Here is a 20333-nt window from a genome sequence, read left to right as displayed (position 1 = left end):
CTAACTCTCCTTCACTGACTCCATGAACACACACTGGACTCTACCCACACACTCACACATACTTACATTGACACACACACACACACACACACACACACACACACACACACACACACACACACACACACACACACACACACACACACACACACACACACACACTGATGCCACACACACATGCACGTACACACACACACACACACACAATTCCACACCACATAAACTGCTGCTACTGTCTATTATCTATCCTGTTGCCAAGTCACTTTACCCTTACCTACAGTACATTTACATTGCTACCTCAATTACCTCACACCCTGCACATCGAATCGGTACTGGTACTCCCTGTATACAATTGTTTACTCATTGTTATTCGTTATTTACTGTGTATTTATTCCTCGTGTCACTATTCCTAATAATTGTAATTGTTTAAATCTTTAACTCTTCATTGTTGGAAAAGGACATGTAAGTAAACATTTCACTGTTAGTCTACAATCAAGTCCGGGGTTGCAGGGTAGCCTAGTGGTTAAGAGTATTCAGAGATTAATCGAAAGTTTGCTGGTTTGAATCCCTGAGCCAGCTATGTCAAAAATCTGTGCAAGGCAATTAACCCGAATTGCTCCTGTAAGTCACTCTGGAAACCAGTGTCTGTTAAAAATGGCTAAAATGCTTGAGTGAGTTCTTTACTGCCTCTATTAGAGGGGGACTACCCCCTCTCATTGAAGCCACTGAAGTTGAAGGCTGACCGCAGGCCTTGTTAGTGGAAATCTCCCAAATGTTTGTGAATGGAAAAATGTCAATCTTCGTGGTCAATCTTCATCTTTTTTTGAAGACAATCATGGTAACAATAACTGCTTCTAATATGTATGTCCTTGAACTGATTATTTGAAAATTGGACACAAAAGAAGGATAATTTAGTTGCTAATGGCAGCCTGCAGTACCCCGGTCGGCCTTCAACTTGACTTACACATTGAAGCAGACCGAGTGGCGCAGCGGTATAAGGCACTGCATCGCAGTGCTAGAGGTGTCACTACAGACCTGGGTTCGATCCCGGGCTGTATCACAACCGGCTGTGATTGGGAGTGCCATAGGGCAGCACACAATTGGCCCAGTGTCGTCCGGGTTAGGGGAGGGTTTGGCTGGGGTAGACTGTCATTGTAAATAAGAATTTGTTCTTAACTAACTTGCTTGGTTAAATAAAAGCTAAATGATATTGAGAAGGGGCAGCACTAAGCTAGCCTGTGGCATCACTTCCTGGGGTAACTCAAACTGTGTATGCTATGTCTCCATGAGATGCCATCTTAACAGGCTTCAATGTGCTATTGAGTCTTCGCATAGGAATGAATGGTGTCATGTTATCAATGGCTTTGTCCATTCATACATGCAATCATTGGGTTATTAAACCCTTCTTGTATCTCATTATGGTACATGTTTTACTATTTTCTACATTGTAGAATAATAGTGAAGGCATCAAAACTATGAAATAACATATATGGAATCATATAGTACCCAAAAAAGTGTTCAACAAATCAAAATATATTTTATATTTGAGATTCTTCAAAGTAGCCACCCTTTGGCTTGATGACAGCTTTACACACTCTTGGCATTCCCTCAGCCAGCTCCACCTGTAATGCTTTTCCATGAGTCTTTAAGGAGTTCCCACATATGCTGAGCAGTTGTTGGCTGCTTTTCCTTCACTCTGCGGTCCAACTCATCCCAACCATTTCAATTGGGTTCAGGTTGGGTGATTGTGGAGGCCAGGTCATCTGATGCAGCACTCCATCACTCTCCTTCTTGGTCAAATAGCCCTTACACATCCTGGAGGTGTGTTGGGTCATTGTCCTGTTGAAAACAAATGATAGTCCCACAATCGGCAAACCAGATGGGATGGCGTATCGCTGCAGAATGCTGTGGTAGCCATGCTGATTAAGTGTGCCTTGAATTCTAAATGAATCACCGACAGTGTCACCAGCAAAGCACCGCCACACCATCACACTTCATCCTCCATGCTTCATGGTTAAGTGTGCCTTTATCTTGGCCAGGTCACAGTTGTAAATGAGAACTTGTTCTCAACTAGCCTACCTGGTTAAATAATCCCCTGACCTGAACCCAATTGAAATGGTTTGGGATGAGTTGGAAGCGGAAATCATCTGTTCACCTACTCTACGTCTCATAGCGGTTGGAACCAATAATCTCACATTTGGACTCATCAGACCAAGGACAGATTTCCACCGGTCTAATGTCCATTGCTCATGTTTCTTGGCCCAAGCAAGTCTCTTCTTCTTATTGGTGTCCTTTAGTAGTGGTTTCTTTGCAGCAATTCGACCATGAAGGCCTGATTCACGCAGTTTCCTCAGAACAGTTGATGTTGAGATGTGGCTGTTACTTGAACTCTGTGAAGCATCTATTTGGGCTGCAATGTCTGAGGCTGGTAACTCTAATGAACTTATCCTCTGCAACAGAGGTAACTCTGGGTCTTCCTTTCCTGTGGTGAGAGCCAGTTTCATCATAGTGCTTGATGGTTTTTGCAACTGCACTTGAAGAAACTTTAAAAGTTATTGAAATGTTCTGTATTGACTGACCTTCATGTCTGGTTGAAATAATGCCAAGAATGTGCAAAGCTGTCATCAAGGCAAAGGGTGGCAACTTTAAAGAATCTCAAATCTTAAATATATTTTGATTTGTTTAACACTTTTTTGGTTACTACATGATTCCATGTGTTATTTCATAGTTTTGATATGTCCAAACTTTTGACTGGTACTGTATATATATTTACAAACAAAGATATGGGGGATTGGAAATGATGTAGACAATTACATTGATGGAAGCCACAGTATGTCTGCAATATTAAAGCTGCTCAACCACCTACTATATATATATATATATATATAAACCTCCTTGTCCTCCCATCATTATAATCTTTGGTATTACTCACACAGGCTCTATGCAGCAGCAACAACAGGTTCTCTGACGTCATTTCACCTCTCGGTTAACTGTTGGCGCTCAGACCGCGGCAAAACCAGAAATACTTGAAAGGATCGTCTTTGGCAAAATGTCATCCTAAGTTCTGGTATTTTTTACTTTGAAATCTGCTGGGTCTCCAATATGATTCCACTCACTTTTTAACTGGGTAGTCTATTTGTTATTCCACTCACTTGTAGCTAGCTGTATAGTCCTTTTTTTGTTGGTGTTGACTCTTGACTAGGAGGCCTGTTCAATAATTTCACAGCAGAATTACCTTTCGTAAGGCTTGCTCGCTAATGTTTCGGTTTGGTTTGCTAACTAGCTAGTGCCATCATTCAAAATAGCACACAAAGTTTGTAATAACAGAAGCTAATTAGTTACGATCGGCAGCCCTAAGGATATAAAGTTGAGGCAAAAATATTGATATTTTGATGATGAAAATGTAATATTCAACTTCAAGCTTTACCTGACAAACATGGGGCTTCAGATGTTATTTTAAAGGCAATCCTGGAACATTGTCACAGTATCCACAGAAAATGGTGCCCTTCCTCGGCCGGGCGGCGCCCGGCGGTCGTCGTCGCCGGTCTACTAGCTGCCGCCGATCTGTGTTTCTGTGTTCATTGTGTTTTGTCTGGCTAGGTCCGCACCTGTTTTCGTTTCTGTCATTAGTGGGGGGGGTATTTAGTTTGTTCCTTTGGGGTTGTGTGTTGTGCGGGATTGTTGGTTTGTCAGCGGGCAGTGGGGTTTTACGCTGTGGCCGTGTCTTTTTTCTCCATCGTTTTATTGGAGGATTTATTTTCTCGCCGGGCTGCGCCCCGTGTGTGATTTTTCCCTTTGTGGATTACCTGTTTCCGTTTTGGGTATTGTGCACTCCCTGTGCCTTTTTGATCACCTAGTGTTTGGGTGTGAATAAACTTCGAGCTACTGGACAATATCTCCTGCATTTGACTCTGCTCCTTCCTCCTGCCCTAAGTACCCGTGACAAACATGCATGAACCCCATAGCCTTTCCCCAGGTGAAGCATCCCAGAATCGGATTACACCCTTTCCTGGCATGGAGAGATTTTACAGTGCCACCTACATTAGACAAGGACAGTTTTTCTATTTCTCTAGTTCAACAGCAGGTAGCCTGATCATGCAAACTCAGAGGTACATATCCTCAGGCTCTGTATCACCCAAGGTCTTTATCTTGCCTTTACATCATTGGTTTTATAGAGGGTTTCATTTGTGGGTATTAATTCAGCACTCACACATGTAAGCGACCGGGAGACCGATGAGGCAGCACACAATTGGCCGAGCGCTGTTCGGGTTAGGGAAAGGATTGCAGGCCGGGATGTCCATGTCCCATCGCACTCTAGCAACTCCTGTGGTGGGCTGGGCGAATGCATGCTGACTTCCGTTGCCAGTTGTACGGTGTTTCCTCCGACACATTGGTACAGCTGGCTTCCAGGTTAAGCGAGCAGTGTGTCAAGAAGCAGTGCGGCTTGGCAGGGCCGTGTTTCAGAGGACGCATGGCTCTCGACCTTCGCCTCTACCGAGTCCATACGGGAGTTGCAGTGATGGGACAAGACTGTAACTACGAATTGGATATCACGAAAAAGTTGTAAAAACACACAACAAAATACGCAAACTGACCAGGGGAATCCAGGTGAAAGGTACAGTATGATCCCTTATTGATGTCACTTGTTAAATCCACTTCAATCAGTGTAGATGAAAGGGAGGACATAGGTTAAAGAAGGATTTTTAAGCCTGGAGACAATTGAGACATGGAATGTGTATGTGTGCCACTCACCGGTTTGTGTCAAGAATAAATTGGCAGATAAATATATGTTTTGTGTTTCTGACCTACTGGTTTACCTTTTTTTGTAGCAGCAGGTCACAAATGTTGCTGATGGTATTGCACACTGTGATATTTCGCCTTACAGATACGGGAGTTTGTCAAAATTTGATTGGAATTTTTGGTGGGTTTGTGCAATTTGAGGAAAATATCTGTCTCTTCTATGGTCGTACATTTGGCAGGAGGTTATAAATTGCATCTCAATTTCCACCTCTCTCTCTCTCTATCTACAGAGCTATGTGAGTTGAACAGGACGTGGGTGTTCCAGGGACCAGGTCCCTCCCTGCAAACCCAGACCATGATGTTGGAAGAGGCCCATGAGAGGCTGTATGTAGGGGCTAAAAACACCCTGTACTCACTCAGCCTGGAGAGAGTTAACCACCAACACAGAGAGGTAGGCCTGTCTGTGCATGTGTAGTGGTGATTTGAACTCTTGTCCCTCCAGGTAAGTAGGTTACCCAAACAGAGTGTATATATTTGTGTGTCTTTATTATGTTACTAAAGTTAGTACACAGAGTCCTTCCATAAAAAGCACAGCTGGACACAGAGAGGAGAGAGATACTGCCATATGCCCAGTCTCAAATCCCAACTTTCCGTAACATCTCATAGGCTACGTAAAATTGTCTCCATAATGTATTACAAATTTTTCTCCAGCACTATACACACGTGTAATAATAATTATTGGCCAATAGAGTCGGTAGGACTGGCTGTCAGATCCGACTGTTTCCCTGAGGTGTCACGACTTCCGCCGAAGTCGGCTCCTCTCCTTGTTCAGGCGGCGATCGACGTCACCGGCTTTCTAGCCATCGCCGCTCCATTTTTCATATATCCATTTGTCTTGTCTTGTTTCCATACACACCTGGTTTTCATTTCCCCAATTAACATGTGGAAGGGGGAAAAATATGATTATTATTATTAACCCTGTTAACACCCTGTGTAGCAGGCTGTGAATTCTGCAAACAACGTTTCTAGGATGGGACAATATATATTGGTCATATTGGTCATGGCTCCTGAGTGGCGCAGTGGTCTAAGGCACTGCATCTCAGTACAAGAGGCATCACTACAGCCCCTGGTTCAAATCCAGGCTGTATCACATGTGATTGGGAGTCCGACTGTGATTGGGAGTCCCATAGGGTGGTCCCCAGTTGGCCCAGCGTTGTCCGGTTAGGTTATTTGACAATGAAATAAATAAAGAGATTATTAAGTAATTTAGAATTATATAAAAGCCCCTTAGGGCAAATCCGATCTGTGAGAATTTCTAACAGAAAATACCCCTTACATATTAATTTAGAATCCTCCAATCCTTTGAATCTAATTATTGGCCGAGAGTCCGATATACTGTAGGCCTGCCGTAGGCGACATGAGTCTCACTAGTGTTGAGTAATGATGTGATGTTAAAAGGGGTGTAGGTCTTATTTATTTAAAAAGCATATTGAAGTTAGAAGCAATAGTATTTTAAGAAATAGTCTACCCGCTGTAGTCAACTATTTCAGCACCGTTTCACACTGCTCTGATACAAGCTTGGGGACTGGTCTTGATAAATCAAAGAGATTTTTTTTTTTTATCTCCGTTTGGATGTCTTTATCTCCGTTTGGGTATTGGTTAGGGTGTGGAAATGTTATGCTCTTAGTACTGTAGCCTACTCCCGACCATCACGTTGTACAGCATCATATTGAAGGTTATCATATGCTTCTCAAAGATGCCCTCTGGTTTTCAAACTAGCACTAACTAGCATTAATGTAACAATGGCTGACAATTAAATAACATGCCATAGAACTCTGCGGTAGCTGGCAAGGTGTGCTGCAGTGTGACAAAACTTTAACAGGAAGAACCACTGTATGTCTAGGTAATCCTGTCTAAAGCAGCTTTTTTAAATGCATTGTGTCTTAAAACTGCATAAGTGTTGCTCTCCACATTCTGGAGGACTGAGTTTTGAAATCAGTGGAATTTGAGTATGATAGCTAAGGAGATTGAGAAAACACCTGTCTCCAGATTACATCTTCAACCTAAGGGCTACCATGGAATTCGACAGGAGACGCGTCCAACCATGAAATTGAATGCGGATAAGATAGTCTAGCTAGCTACATTTTCAGATATTACATGTTTCAAATTTTCATAGAAAGAGCCATTTGCTTGGCTAGCTATAGCCTAATGTTAGCTAGCCAACATTGAACCTGGTTGATTAGCTACCTGCAGATTCAGGCAGGGTAGTAACTTCATGAGTTGTGATTATGGTTCATTGTTTACCTAGCTAGGTAGCTAACGTTAGCTGGCTGGCTCGCAAGCTAACTTTACATGTATGACCTTATTATTCGTATCTCAGAGCTATTTGCTTGGCTAGCTATAGCTTAATGTTAGCTAGCTAACATTGAACCTGGTTAGTTAGCTACTTCTTCCCTGTAGCTCAGTTGGTAGAGCATGGTGTTTGCAACGCATGGTGTTTGCAACGCCATGGTTGTGGGTTTGATTCCCACGAGGGGCCTGTACGAAAAAAAAATAAATGAATGAAATTAAATGTATGCATTCACTACTGTAAGACGCTCTGGATAAGAGCGTCTGCTAAATGACTAAAATGTAAAAAATGCAGATTCATGCAGGGTAGTAACGTCATGAGTTGTGATTATGGATCATTATTTACCTAGCTAGCTAAAGCGTTAGCTGGCTGGCTCACTAGCTGGCTCGCTAGCTATCGTTACATGTATGACCTTATTATTTGTATCTCAGATCTATTTGCTTGGCTAGCTATAGCCTAATGTTAGCTAGCTAACATTGAACTTGGTTGGTTAGGAACCTGCAGATTCATGCAGGGTAGTAACGTCATGAGTTGTGATTATGGTTCATTGTTTACCTAACTAGCTAGCTAGCTACATATCTTAACAAAATACTCCACCAAACAAGTAACCATTTCAGGTGCATTTGTAAATTCAGTCTGGCCATCTACTCTGATTTCAGAGCACTCTCGTCTGAGTGTGCCAGAGAGCGCCGAATAACTGATGGATATACGAACGCTGAACACCGTTGAATATGTCAAGTGTCAAGTAAGCGTCAGTAAACTAATCGGCCAGAGTGTCCGGTTTGCACTCTGAACTCGAAACGCTCTGAATTCACAAACGGACAATCACAAAGTCCATGTGGCCCCGGACCACACGGCTGAACAGTAGTCCAGGTGCGACAAAACTAGAGCCTGTAGGATCTGTCTTGTTGATTTTGCTGTTAAGAAGGTAGAGAAGCGCTTTATTATGGACAGATTTCTCCTCAACTTAGCTACTGTTGTATCAATGTGTTTTGACCATGACAGTTTACAATCCAGGGATACTCCGAGCAGTTTAGTCACCTTAATTAACTTACTTAATTTACACATTATTTATTACAACATATAAATGAGGTTTAGGGTTTAGTGAATTGTTTGTCCCAAATACAATGCTTTTAGTTTTGAAATATTTAGGACTAACTTATTCTTTGCCACCCATTCTGAAGCTAACTGCAGCTCTTTGTTAAGTGTTGCAGTCATTTCGGTCACTGTAGTAGCTGATGTGTATAGTGTTGAGTCATCCGCATACATAGACTCACTGGATTTACTCAAAGCCAGTGGCATATTGATAGTAAAGACTGAAAAAAAGTAAGGGGCCTAGACAGCTGCCCTGAGGAATTCTTAATTTTACCTGTGTTATGTTGGAGAGGCTTCCATTAAAGAACACACTTTGTGTTCTGTTAGACAGGTAACTCTTTATCCACAATATACAAGGGGATGTAAAGACATAACATGTGTTTTTCCAGCAGCAGACTATGATTGATAATGTCAAAAGCTTTACTGAAGTCTAACACAACAGCAGCCACAATCTTTTTATCATCAATTTGTGTAAGTGCTGTGCTTGAATGTCCCTCCCTATAAGCATGCTGAAAGTATTTTGGTAATTTGTTTTCTGTAAAATAGCATTGTGTCTGGTCAAACACAATTTTTTCCAAAACTTTACTAAGGGTTAGTAAAAGGCTGATTGGTCGGCAGTTTAAGCCAGTTAAGGGGCTTTACTAATCTTAGAAAGCGGAATGCTTCTACACCTGCATTGCTTGCTGTTTGGGCTTTTATGGTGGGTTTCTGTACAGCACTTTGATATATCAGCTGATGTAAGAAGGGCTATATAAATACATTTGATTTGATTTGAAAGCGGAATGACTTTTGCTTCCCTCAAGGCCTGTGGGCACACACTTTGTAGTTGGCTTAAATTTAAGTTATGGTAAATAGGAGTGGCAATATCGTCCGCTATTATCCTCAATAATGTTCTATCCTAGTTGTCAGACCCTGGTGGCTTGTCATTATTAATACTATGCATGCCAGTCTCTCTTGGCTGAGAGTTGAGGAAAGACTGACTGCGTCACTTCTTGTTTTTATAAGAAACATTGATGTGTTGGAAAATTCCAAATTGTTTGCATAATCAACTTATACACAGCACTGACACACACACTTACCCCACCAGACATGCCTCCAGGGGTCTTTTAACAGTCCGAAGGTCCAGAACAAATGAATGGAAATATACAGTATTATACAGAGACATGAGTGCATGGAACTCTCTTCCATCTTATATAGTGCAAGTGAACAGTAAACCTGGTTTAAAAAAAACAAATATAGCAACAACTCACGGCACAGTGCCTCTCCCCATGTGACCTACTTTTTGTGTGTATGTACTGACATGTGTGTAACTGATAGATGAGCACATACACACACATTACACGCTCATGTTTTTAAATGTATGTAAATTGTAAAGTATTTTTTTTGTCTGTAATGTATTTTTCGTTAATGTGTCAGATTCCATTAAGACTATCTGTCGCCATTGCCATTGGCTAATGGGGATCCTAATAATTCAAATCAAATCAACAATGGACTAATGCAACAAATACCAAAAGTTAGATTTCCTTTAATGTAGTAATGGGTTCCTGGAGGAACCTTGGACTGGAGGCATGGCTTAGTAGGGGCCTGGCTTTTAGATAGATTTTTTTGTGCCACCCTTTCAAGTAAATGTTATTCCTGTTCATCTGTTCTGTTCTATTGTCATCACATGTTAAGGTTGAACACTGATAGTTTTGTAGCTTCACTGAGGCTTACAGGGGGGAATGAGTTCCTCAAGAGCCTAAGCAAATCCCAAAGTTGGAATAGTTACCACTGTATTACTATATGTAATCAGCATTGTTTATATTATATGAGAATATATCATATATCATATATTCAAGGGAAATTGACATTTGCAGTGTACGAACTTAACATGATGAACAAGAATGACATTTACTCTAACGGGTGCCCAAAAATAACTATCTGAAAACCCCGCCTCCAGTAAGCCATGCTGCCACCTCTGCAATATATTATTAAAAAGGTACTAAATTGAACCCTTCCATCCCAAAAAGGTTCCTCAAAGAGCTCCTTGAAGACTCTTTTCAGAGGGGTTCCTCGAGGAAGTTTTAATTCTAAGAGTGTAGTTCAGACACTTCAGGATGGTTATGATGGTTATGGAGACCTTTTGTGGTTCAGTCCACCCATAAACAAACATTAATTACAGGATGTTATGCTGCACACTAGTTAAGCAGACAGAAAGTGTGCATGTGTGAGTGTGTGTGTGCATGTCCGTATGCATGTCTTATTTATTGTCATCTCTCATCAGATTGACTGGGCCAGCTCTGAGTCGCAGGTAGAAGATTGTATGATGAAGGGTAAAGAGAAGGTAACAGAATCTGCTCATTCTACATCTGCATCTGTCATAGTTTACCCTAGATATATGCAGTGTCCGATATCTGTCTTGCCTACTACTTACTGACACTACATACTGTGTGCTATTCATACTATGTACTATTTAGAACGTACTGTTTAGCAAAAATGTATGCAGTAATAATAAATATCAAAATACTAGGCTCACCCATACTGAGAATGCGACATCTAATGAGCATTTGCATTGTTTCCCGCCATTTGCGCATTTTGGTACAGCACAGCCTCATGATTATCAGCTGATTATCAGCTGTGTTAAACACATGGTTCTGAAAAGACAATTATCTTCCTCAATAGCGTGAAAGGAATTTGTACTAGATAAAATCCCGAAATTAGTGTGATATCTTGACATTTAAAGCCTACTCATAAAAATATATATATAATGACATACTGTACTATAAAAGTATCTATTTTCGCATACCTAATCCGCCAACAATTTAAAATGCAAGTACAGATATTCGGACACGGCCATACACTTCAAGTTACCTACCTACTTAACCTCCCCTCTGTCTCCCTCTCCCCCCTCCCCTACAGCCAGAGTGTGCTAACTACATCAAGGTGTTGCAGCAGTTTAACACAACCCACCTGTTGGCCTGTGGAACAGGAGCATTTAACCCTCTCTGTGCTACCATCAGGGTGGGACATGCAGGGCAGGTGAGCAGGTTTGGGATTTTTTCCTTGGAGTTATTGCAAATAAGGTTGATATGCGAACATATAAAAGGACATGGTGCTGTTTTGGCTCAGTCTCGTCATCTGTTCTTTAGACACAGGCAGTCTTTCCTGAATGAGCTGTAAAAACCTCAACACGCCCAATGGTCAATTTATGTTTCCTCAGAGAGAGACAGGGAGTTTGTTTATTCATCTGAAGGAGATACACACAGAGACACAAGGTGTGACATTTTTGATGTTTGTGTGTCCTTTGAGAGAGAAAGGGAGAGAGGAGAGAGGGGGAGGAGAAGAGAAAGAGGAAGTTGGTACTGATAGTTAGTTTGTGTCCTCTGAGAGAAAGAGGGAATGTGTTTGTCTGGATTGTAAATGAGTTTAATTTATATCACCCCCTGTCTGTCTGAGAGGACCTGTGACAACAGCACCAGCAGGGAAAACAAACCAGTCTCCCACAAGACAACAGTCAGAATAAAGAACAGAACATGCTATGGCTAAGGTCAAGCTCAGGGATGTCCGTGTGTCACTACACCAAATACCCCTGTTTCGTACTGCTAATTATCTGAAGACTCTTGTCACTTCCTTGCCATTCAGAGTGTCTACAGACTTGTATCTGTGATGACTCACAAGCAGCTTTATCTCATGACTGTTTGATAATGGTAACACAGGGGTGTTAATAGAGACTAGCAATCTGACTGCCACTGTGTCAGGCCTGAGACATCCCCCCTGTTTGCTGAGAGGTACTTCTAATAACGGTTGCTAGATGTCGGAACATATCGTGACACTCACACCTCACCCTTGCCAAGCCCCCCACTCTCTTCATTGTCCCTGCTTTATATACTGTTAATTTACTTGTTTATATGTGACACCATGATTCAATTTTTTTTTTACATTTCATCACACCAACACGTACTTGGAAACAGGCCATTTTACGAAGTGTGTGTGTACATGTGTGAGCGAGCATGCGTGTGTGTGTTCTCACTGATACGTTTTGGTCCCCAGGCCAGACAGTTTGAGCTGGAGGAGCAGAGTGTAGAGAGTGGCAGAGGGAGATGTCCCTATGACCACAACAGCCCCGTAACCTCCACCCTGGACAGTAAGAAGACCACACACTACAAGACATTATCACTTCTGTTGTTTCACTTTCTACCTTCTTGTATGTTTCATAATATGTTATTTTCTCAATAACTCTCTGTCTCAGGCACACTTAACCCTAACCTTATTAGAAGACTGATACTCTAGTAGAATTGCTGTTATTGAGTATATTGCACAGTGCTTAGAGCAGCGTTTCCCAAACTCGGTCCTGGGGACCCCAAGGGGTGCACGTTTCAGTTTTTGCCCTAGCACTACACAGCTGATTCAAATAATGAACTCATCATCAAGCTTTGATTATTTGAACACCTGTGTACTAGGGCAAAAACAAAACGTGTTTGGGAAACGGTGGCTTAGAGGCAGGTTTAGTTTTAGCACAATGCTGCCACCGTGTGGAAATAACTAATTATAAATCCGTTATTTTCAGATTGCGATAAATTACCAAACAAAAAATTCCAAAACATAATTTGCAATTGACTGTAATTTTGTTCTTAATGTAATGTGTGGAAAATTAGGTGTTAACTGATGAAACATCTGGTTTATTATGGTTCTCTGTGTGTGTGTGTGTGTGTGTGTGTGTGTGTGTGTGTGTGTGTGTGTGTGTGTGTGTGTGTGTGTGTGTGTGTGTGTGTGTGTTAGGAGGAGAGCTGTATATTGGCCTGTATACAGACTACTGGGAAAATGATGCAGCTCTGTGTCGACTGAACAACCAAAGCTATACACGCACTGAGAGAGACAACAGACAACAGCTCAACGGTCAGTGGCCAGGAATGAATGGTTATCTCATTATTACTTTCTGTTTGATCTCTGGTACTCACCCACACTTACAGTGCCTTCAGAAAGTATTCATACCTCTTGACTTATTCCACATTTTGTTGTGTTACAGCCTGAATTCAAAAGAGTAAAAAATTTTTTATCTCACCCATCTACACACAACCCCATAACGACAAAGTGAAAATATGTTTTTAGGCATTTGGTTACTCTAGTAATTAAACCTTGAGTATCTGAAGCCCGCGGATATGGATAATCATTCTTTACCCCGTCCTTACATCTGGTGACAGCGGGGGTTCTTTCAAGACTGGAAGCTAACGAACTCCGCCGGGTTTTAGACTTTCTTAACTGCATTTGGAGCTGATTTGGAGCTTCTCCCTATCTAGCTTGTCGATGTACTGGAGTTTTCCGACCTGGTTGGTGGTTCTGTGCTAAAGAGTTTCATCGTGAGTGACATCAGCAATGTTTATGACAGCAGGACTTCAACATTGGTTACTGTGACTACTTCAAGCAACGTGGGACCCTTGTGCCTGTATTTTGTCTGCCAATGTTTTTATTGAAAAGTATTATGTTGGACATTGTTTTGCCCATTGTCTACATGCTATTTTTGCTAGCTAATGTTAGATGACCATCTCTGTGTGTTAGTTACCTAGCTGGCTAGATAGGAGCTAGCTTTACCTCACAAGTTCTGGACAGGAGGAGTTCCTACATGCTAACTGTGGGTGGTGTCATTTGGGGAAAGGAAGAGATCGAAAAGGAGACTTTCGGTGGTGTACCTGTGGGGCCTTTTGCAGAGGCATTTCAGGCTTGGCCAGTGACTGGGGATGACTGCTGTGGAGCAAGAGGTGCCTAGAGCACTACGGCGATGGTAGCACACTACAACATGGGCCTATCAACAACATCCAGGCCACCTGACATACTAGTCATCATTCACTCATTGTGTGGGCATGGACCTGAAGGAACACACACACACTAGCTTAAAAAAAAGAAAGAATGAAGATAATTTCATACTGTGCTGTTGTGTTACTTTCTGTGAATATTCTAGTCAGGTCTACATGTCATCTTAATGTTGTAGCGATATTGTTGTATGTTGCATGTTGCATTTAGAGAGACTCTATGTTTCTTTTGCAAAGGGAGTACCGTGGGACCATAATTGGAAAACGTTCATTTTTATACCAGATGCTGGGGCTCTGGGGTATAAAGATCAGGGGTTGCTGGGGTAGCTCTAGTTTAGAGTTTGGTGCCAAGTGCCAGCTCTCAGCTCATATTATTTTTCCTTCATGTAATTTGTCCATTGAAGTTGTTTGATTTCTCTAATAATTAAACCTTGAGTAATATCTGAAGTCGCAGTGTCCATGGACAATCGTTCTTTACCCTGGCCTTACACTAGTTAGCATTGGCTCATGAAACTACCTCTAACTTCCATCATACTGCACACATAAAAATGGTATCCATACGACTTCATCTGACTCTGGGTAGGTAGAAAAATGGCTTAATTGCCAGAATCTCGCGTATTAGAATTTTGACAATGAAGCCCTTTATCTACTTCCCCAGAGTCAGATGAACTCATGGATTCCATGTGTGTCAAATCAAATCAAACTTTATTTGCCACATGCGCCGAATACAACAAGTGTAGACTTTACCGTGAAATGCTTACTTACAGTACAAACCCTTAACCAACAGTGCAGTTCAAGAAGAAGAAAACATTTACCAAGTAGGCTAAAATAAAAAGTAATAATAAAAAGTAACACAATAAGAAAAACAATGACGAGGCTATATACAGGGGGCACCGGTACCGAGTCAGTGTGCAGGGGTAAAGGCTAGTTGAGGTAATCTGTACATGTAGGTGGGAGCGAAGTGACTATGTATAGGTAACAAACAAACAGCGAGTAGCAGCAGTGTACAAGAGGGGGGTGTCAATGTAAATTATCCGGTGGCGATTTTTATGAATTGTTCAGCAGTCTAATGGCTTGGGGGTAGAAGCTGTTGAGGAGCCTTTTGGTCCTAGACTTGGCACTCCGGTACTGCTTGCCATGCGGTAGCAGAAAAAACATTCTATAACTTGCGTGACTGGAGTCTCTGACAACTTTATGTGCTTTCCTCTAACACCGCCTATTATATAGGTGTACTGGGCCATTCGCACTACCCTCTGTAGCGCCTTACGGTCAGATGCCGAGCAGTTGCCATACCAGGTGGTGATGCAAAGTATCAATTTAAAGTAACACAAGTATTTGCAATAATATTAGTATCAGTGCCTTTTCACATGCTATATTGTATATGCTCTCTACATAAATGTAGAAGTATGATACATTTTCCTGGCAGCAAAGTGAACTTTGTAATCCTGCGGTCACATTCTCTTTCTGAAACTGTCATGTTTCCTCTAGAGCCTAAGTTCATTGGGTCGGTGGTGATTCCTGATAACGATGACAGAGATGATGACAAGGTCTACTTCTTCTTCACGGAGAGAGGGATGGACGCAGAGGGGGTTAACAAGGCTGTTTACACCCGGGTGGGACGGGTCTGTGCGGTGAGAACGGCACAAATGCTCTGTTCTATCCTGCATGCCAGCTATCCATATACTGTATCATGTCCTCCCTTCCTTCGCCTCCTTCCAATTCTAATCTATTTCCTTTCCCCCTCTCCTCTCCCCTCACCCTCCGTCCCCTCCCTTCAGAATGACCAAGGAGGTCAGAGGATGTTGGTGAATCGTTGGAGCTCCTTCCTAAAGACCCGTCTCATCTGCTCCGTGGCTGGATCCAACGGCATCGACACACACTTCGACGAGCTGGGTACGGCTGTGTGTTCGTGTGTGTTTCCTAGAGAAGGGGATACACCTATAGCACTTTCACTTAATGGAACCCTAAATCTCTCTCTCTTTCTCTCTCCCATGTGTGTTTCATTTCAGAGGATGTATTTGTGTTGAAGAACAAGGATGAGAAGAATCCAGAGATATTTGGCCTCTTCAGTACTACAAGGTCTGCTGAGAGAGTCACGTGTGTTTTTTCAAAAAATGTACTGGTATATTGTATTGAATATCTTCTCTCTCTCTCTCTACCTACACCCCTCCCCTCCTCAGTGCTGTGTTCCGGGGCTATGCAGTGTGTGTGTACCACATGAATGTTGTGCGAGCAGCGTTCAATGGCCAATTTGCACACCGGGAGAGACCAGAGCACCGCTGGACCCCATACAAAGGCCGGGTCCCCTACCCACGCCCCGGATGTGTGAGTTACAACCTACAGCTACAAAATCTACTGACTTATCAATAGACTCTACATTACCTGATTGGCTCTCCATACCCGATAAGTAAGGATCCATGCACTGCATAGTTGGTGCAACACAAGAAAATGGTAGTTTAGGAATTTGCTTAAGAGTTGCACCTACATTACAGCAAACTCCATACTGTATATCCAAACAATATACCTTCAACAATGTCTTTCAAAAATGTGATATTCCAGCAGCAGCAGCATTGTACATTCACAGCACTCCCCTTATGCCTGTGTCTGTGGCAGCTGCCCTTTGCAGAGAAAGAGTGTTACAGGTCGTTATACAACATTTCCTGTGAATGTCAGAGCTACTGTAGCTGTCTCTGCAGGTCACATCAGAGAAGAGGACAATCGGTGCTATCATTATACTGCAACATACAGCTTCAATAGTAACCATTCGAGTCTTTGACAGTGTAATGCTATTTTCTTATTCATATGTTTCTTCTCCCCCCTCTTCCACTCTCTTCCTCTCTCTCTTTCTCCCTCTCTATCCTTTTTCCCTCTCCATCTCTTTCCCTTCTTCTCTCTCTCCAGTGTGCCAGTAAGGTGAACGGTGGTGGATTCTCAGGTTCTAAGGAGTTCCCTGATGAGGTTCTGCGTTTCGTGCGTTCCCACCCCGTCATGTCAAGCCCGGTCCTGCCCCTCCACAAAAAACCTGTCCTACTGCAGACGGAGCCAGGAGGGAGGAGACTAACCCAGATTGCTGTGGACCGCGTCCAGGCCCAGGACGGACACTACCACGTTCTGTACATAGGCAGAGGTACGCACACTGACACTACACTATGATCATCCAGTGCTGTGTATCACCAAGGTTATAGCTCCCTCCACTGATCACATACAGCATTACAATCACAATCTACAGGAAGGTAAGATAGGCCTACCAGACAGACAGGCACTGACATCCCAAAACAAAGCCTTTGACTCTCTTCTATTTGGATGTCCTGGGTGGTTGTATTGGTGAAGGTGTTATATTTACATCACTTAATACTCTCTCCCGTAGACGACTCTGTTGTGTTGAAGGTTATCAGCATCTACAACAAAGACACAGACACCATAGAGGAAGTGCTACTGGAGGAACTGCAGGTGTTCAAGGTACTGTTGTTATTTAGCGCCACCATATGGCAAAAGATGGCCATTGCATCAATTACACATTCTTGGCACTCGACAATTTCATTTGTTTGTGGAAGATCAAAATGTTTTCATGTTATTTATTTCTAGGTCCCTGTGCCAATAACTGAGATCATCATATCTGCAAAACGAGTATGACAACTACTTATCATGTTAAAATCTTAAGTTAATAACATAGTTACTAACATTGTTTTGAAGCATGGCTGTTTAAAACTGCAGTATCTTCATCTAGCCACAAGATGACAATGTATTGATTATCTGAATGTCGGGAAATGTAATGACAGTACAAAAACGATTTATGATGTTGATATTTACAAAAATGTGTACCTCTGTTCATTTTGGTCCCTGTGTTGTTGTTTTCATAGCAACAGCTCTATGTGGGTTCTGAGGTGGGTGTGGCTCAGGTGAGGCTCCATCAATGTGAACTGTACGGGTCAGAGTGTGCCGACTGTTGCCTAGCCAGGGATCCTTACTGTGCCTGGGACGGACTCACCTGCTCACGATACTACCCTGCTGGGGTCTACACCAAGAGGTGAGACAGAAACACACACCTCATACACAAAGACACACAGGCATGTACAGTCACACACAGACATATGCACATGTGCACAGTGGCGCAGAGGCATCATATAGCAATCATTAGCACCTCTATCCTCCCTAATCCCCTTCTTCTTTCTCATCATCCCTTCCCTGTCTTCCCTTTGATGCCACTCTGTCCTTATCTCACTTTCCCAAATGCCCATTTAACACCCTCCATCACTCCCCCTCTCTCTCTCAGCAGACGATTCAGACGACAGGATGTTCTCCATGGCAACGCTGTACAGCTATGCAATGGGCTGCAGACTGATGGTCAGTCTGTGTGTTTGTGTGTGTGTGGGTGGGGTGGGGTGGGGTGGGGGGAGGGGGGTGGGGGGGAGGAGGGGGAAGAAAGTAATTACTCCTTGGCCAATGGCCTTTGGCCTGGCTGAGGTAACAGAAAGGTCACTGCTGAATTGTGTGTGTGTGTTTGTGTGTGTGTGTGTGTGTGTGTGTGTGTGTGTAGGGGAGAAGTATCAGGGTGCGGAGGAGAGGCAGGTGTATGGGGTAGAGAATAACAGTACTCTACTGGAGTGTACCCCTCGTTCTCCACAGGCCAGAGTTCTGTGGTACATACAGAGAGGTCCAGACAGAGAGAAGGTGAGACAGACATATATACATACACACCACTTTCCTCCTTTCTTTCTTCCTTTTCCATCTCTCCTTACCTCCCCTCCCTCTTCTCTCCCTCCCCCAGGTCAGAGGTGATGAGAGTGTACTCATAACGACCCACGGGTTGTTGTTCCTGATTGTGCGGATTGGGGACGCTGGCATGTACGTGTGTCAGACGGTAGAACACGGCTATGTCCACACCCTACTGAGGGTCACGCTACATGTGCTGGGAGGGGAGAGGGTCAGTGCCCTGATACACAGGACAGGGGAGGAAGGAGAGGAAGAAGGGGAGACCACAGCAACCTCCTGTCACATTCCCATAGATACCCCTCCAGACCTCCACACTGGTTCCAACTCTGACCCCACTTCCAGACTACCAGGAGCCCTACCAGGGTCCTCCCTAGCCCCCGCTCCAGCTACCTCTCGGCTGTGGTACAAGGAGTTCCTCCAGCTTATAGGATATCGGGATACACAGCGGCTGGAGGAGTACTGTGAGAGGGTCTGGTGCTCAGAGAAAAGACGCAGGAAGACCAAACTTAGATACACCCAGCCACTGGGAAGAGGAGAGAGGAGGGCAAGGGGGAGGGGAGAGCCACACAGATCCCCCAGACACACCATGGACACCTGAGAGTAGGGAGAGAGAGGGCAGAACAACCACACACACACAATGGTGTGTGTTGGTTCGTGCTTTGAGTTTAGTAGTGGTTTAGAATTGATTAACTAAACTGGACATTGTACTGTATTATTGTTTTACTGTATAGTTGGTAAAGTTGATGATGTATGCAAGTATTTCCTACTATACTTTATCAGTTAGTTTGGTGTGACATGTCGGAGATTGAGAACATCTAGATGAGTCTCTCTCTCTCTCTCTCTCTCTCTCTCTCTCTGCTGTCAGTAGTGATGCTACAGATGGGGGTTCATAATAACCATAGAAGAAGACAATCTACGTCGCCATATTTTCCCTCCCAAATAAGGAAGAACGCCACAGTGACCATCCAAGCATGTCATTGGCTAGACAGAGGAGCCTGTCTCATGAATATTCAAACCTATTGGAGGAAATCAACCGTTTTATATTCTGACAGCATAACATTGATCAGGTTTCCATTACAATCCCTCTTTTATATGGAGTCTTCTTTGAAGTCTTTAAATTACATTATTCAGCACTCATCATCATCATGAATGTTCTCTTACTAAGAGTTTTAATAATGAACAAAAATGTAAATACAACATGTAAAGTGTTGGTCCCATGTTTCATGACCTGAAATAAAAGATTCCAGAAATGTTCCATACGCACAAAAATCTTAATTCTCTCAAATGTTGTGCACAAATTTGTTTACATCCCTGTTAGTGAGGATTTCTCCTTTGCCAAGATAATCTATCCACCTGACACGTGTGGCATATCAAGAAGCTGATTAGACAGCATTGTCATTACACAGGTGCACCTTGTGCTGGGGACAATAAAAGGCAACTCTAAAATTTGCAAGTTTGCCACACAACACAATGCTACAGATGTCTCAAGTTTTAATGGACTGTGCAGTTGGCATGCTGACTGCAGGAATGTCCACCAGAGCTGTTGCCAGAGACTTTAATGTTAATTTCTCTACCATAGGCTGTGTCCAACATTGTTTTAGAGAATTTGGCAGTACATCCAACCGGCCTCACAACCGCAGACCACTTGC

At 42.9% G+C, this 20333-nt stretch overlaps 1 protein-coding gene across 3 annotated transcripts in view; it reads left to right on the top strand.

The window, feature by feature from the left end:
- The window catches only part of LOC106573450 (semaphorin-3E), a 50929-nt gene extending 30995 nt beyond the window's left edge, over window positions 1-19934 (top strand). Inside the window, exons 2-18 of one of the 3 annotated variants that reach the window (XM_014148511.2) lie at window positions 5031-5191; window positions 10449-10508; window positions 11084-11203; window positions 12215-12308; window positions 12944-13060; window positions 15460-15602; window positions 15750-15864; window positions 15981-16050; window positions 16152-16296; window positions 16873-17098; window positions 17339-17430; window positions 17557-17598; window positions 17832-17998; window positions 18245-18315; window positions 18509-18642; window positions 18740-18816; window positions 19553-19934. In XM_014148511.2, coding sequence (XP_014003986.2) covers window positions 5031-5191; window positions 10449-10508; window positions 11084-11203; window positions 12215-12308; window positions 12944-13060; window positions 15460-15602; window positions 15750-15864; window positions 15981-16050; window positions 16152-16296; window positions 16873-17098; window positions 17339-17430; window positions 17557-17598; window positions 17832-17998; window positions 18245-18315; window positions 18509-18642; window positions 18740-18816; window positions 19553-19577 — 1859 coding nt within the window. In that variant the 3' untranslated portion in view covers window positions 19578-19934. Of the gene's footprint in view, window positions 1-5030; window positions 5192-10448; window positions 10509-11083; window positions 11204-12214; window positions 12309-12943; window positions 13061-15459; window positions 15603-15749; window positions 15865-15980; window positions 16051-16151; window positions 16297-16872; window positions 17099-17338; window positions 17431-17556; window positions 17599-17831; window positions 17999-18244; window positions 18316-18508; window positions 18643-18739 lie in introns of all 3 variants that reach the window. The other 2 variants (XM_014148510.2, XM_014148509.2) reach the window with 2 other exon arrangements.
- Window positions 19935-20333: the final 399 nt, after the last annotated feature.

Source organism: Salmo salar, chromosome ssa16, assembly GCF_905237065.1.
Source record: "Salmo salar chromosome ssa16, Ssal_v3.1, whole genome shotgun sequence".
Taxonomy (NCBI): Eukaryota; Metazoa; Chordata; class Actinopteri; order Salmoniformes; family Salmonidae; genus Salmo; species Salmo salar.
Note: the sequence above shows the minus strand (reverse complement) of the source record. Positions and strands in the feature narration are given on the sequence as shown.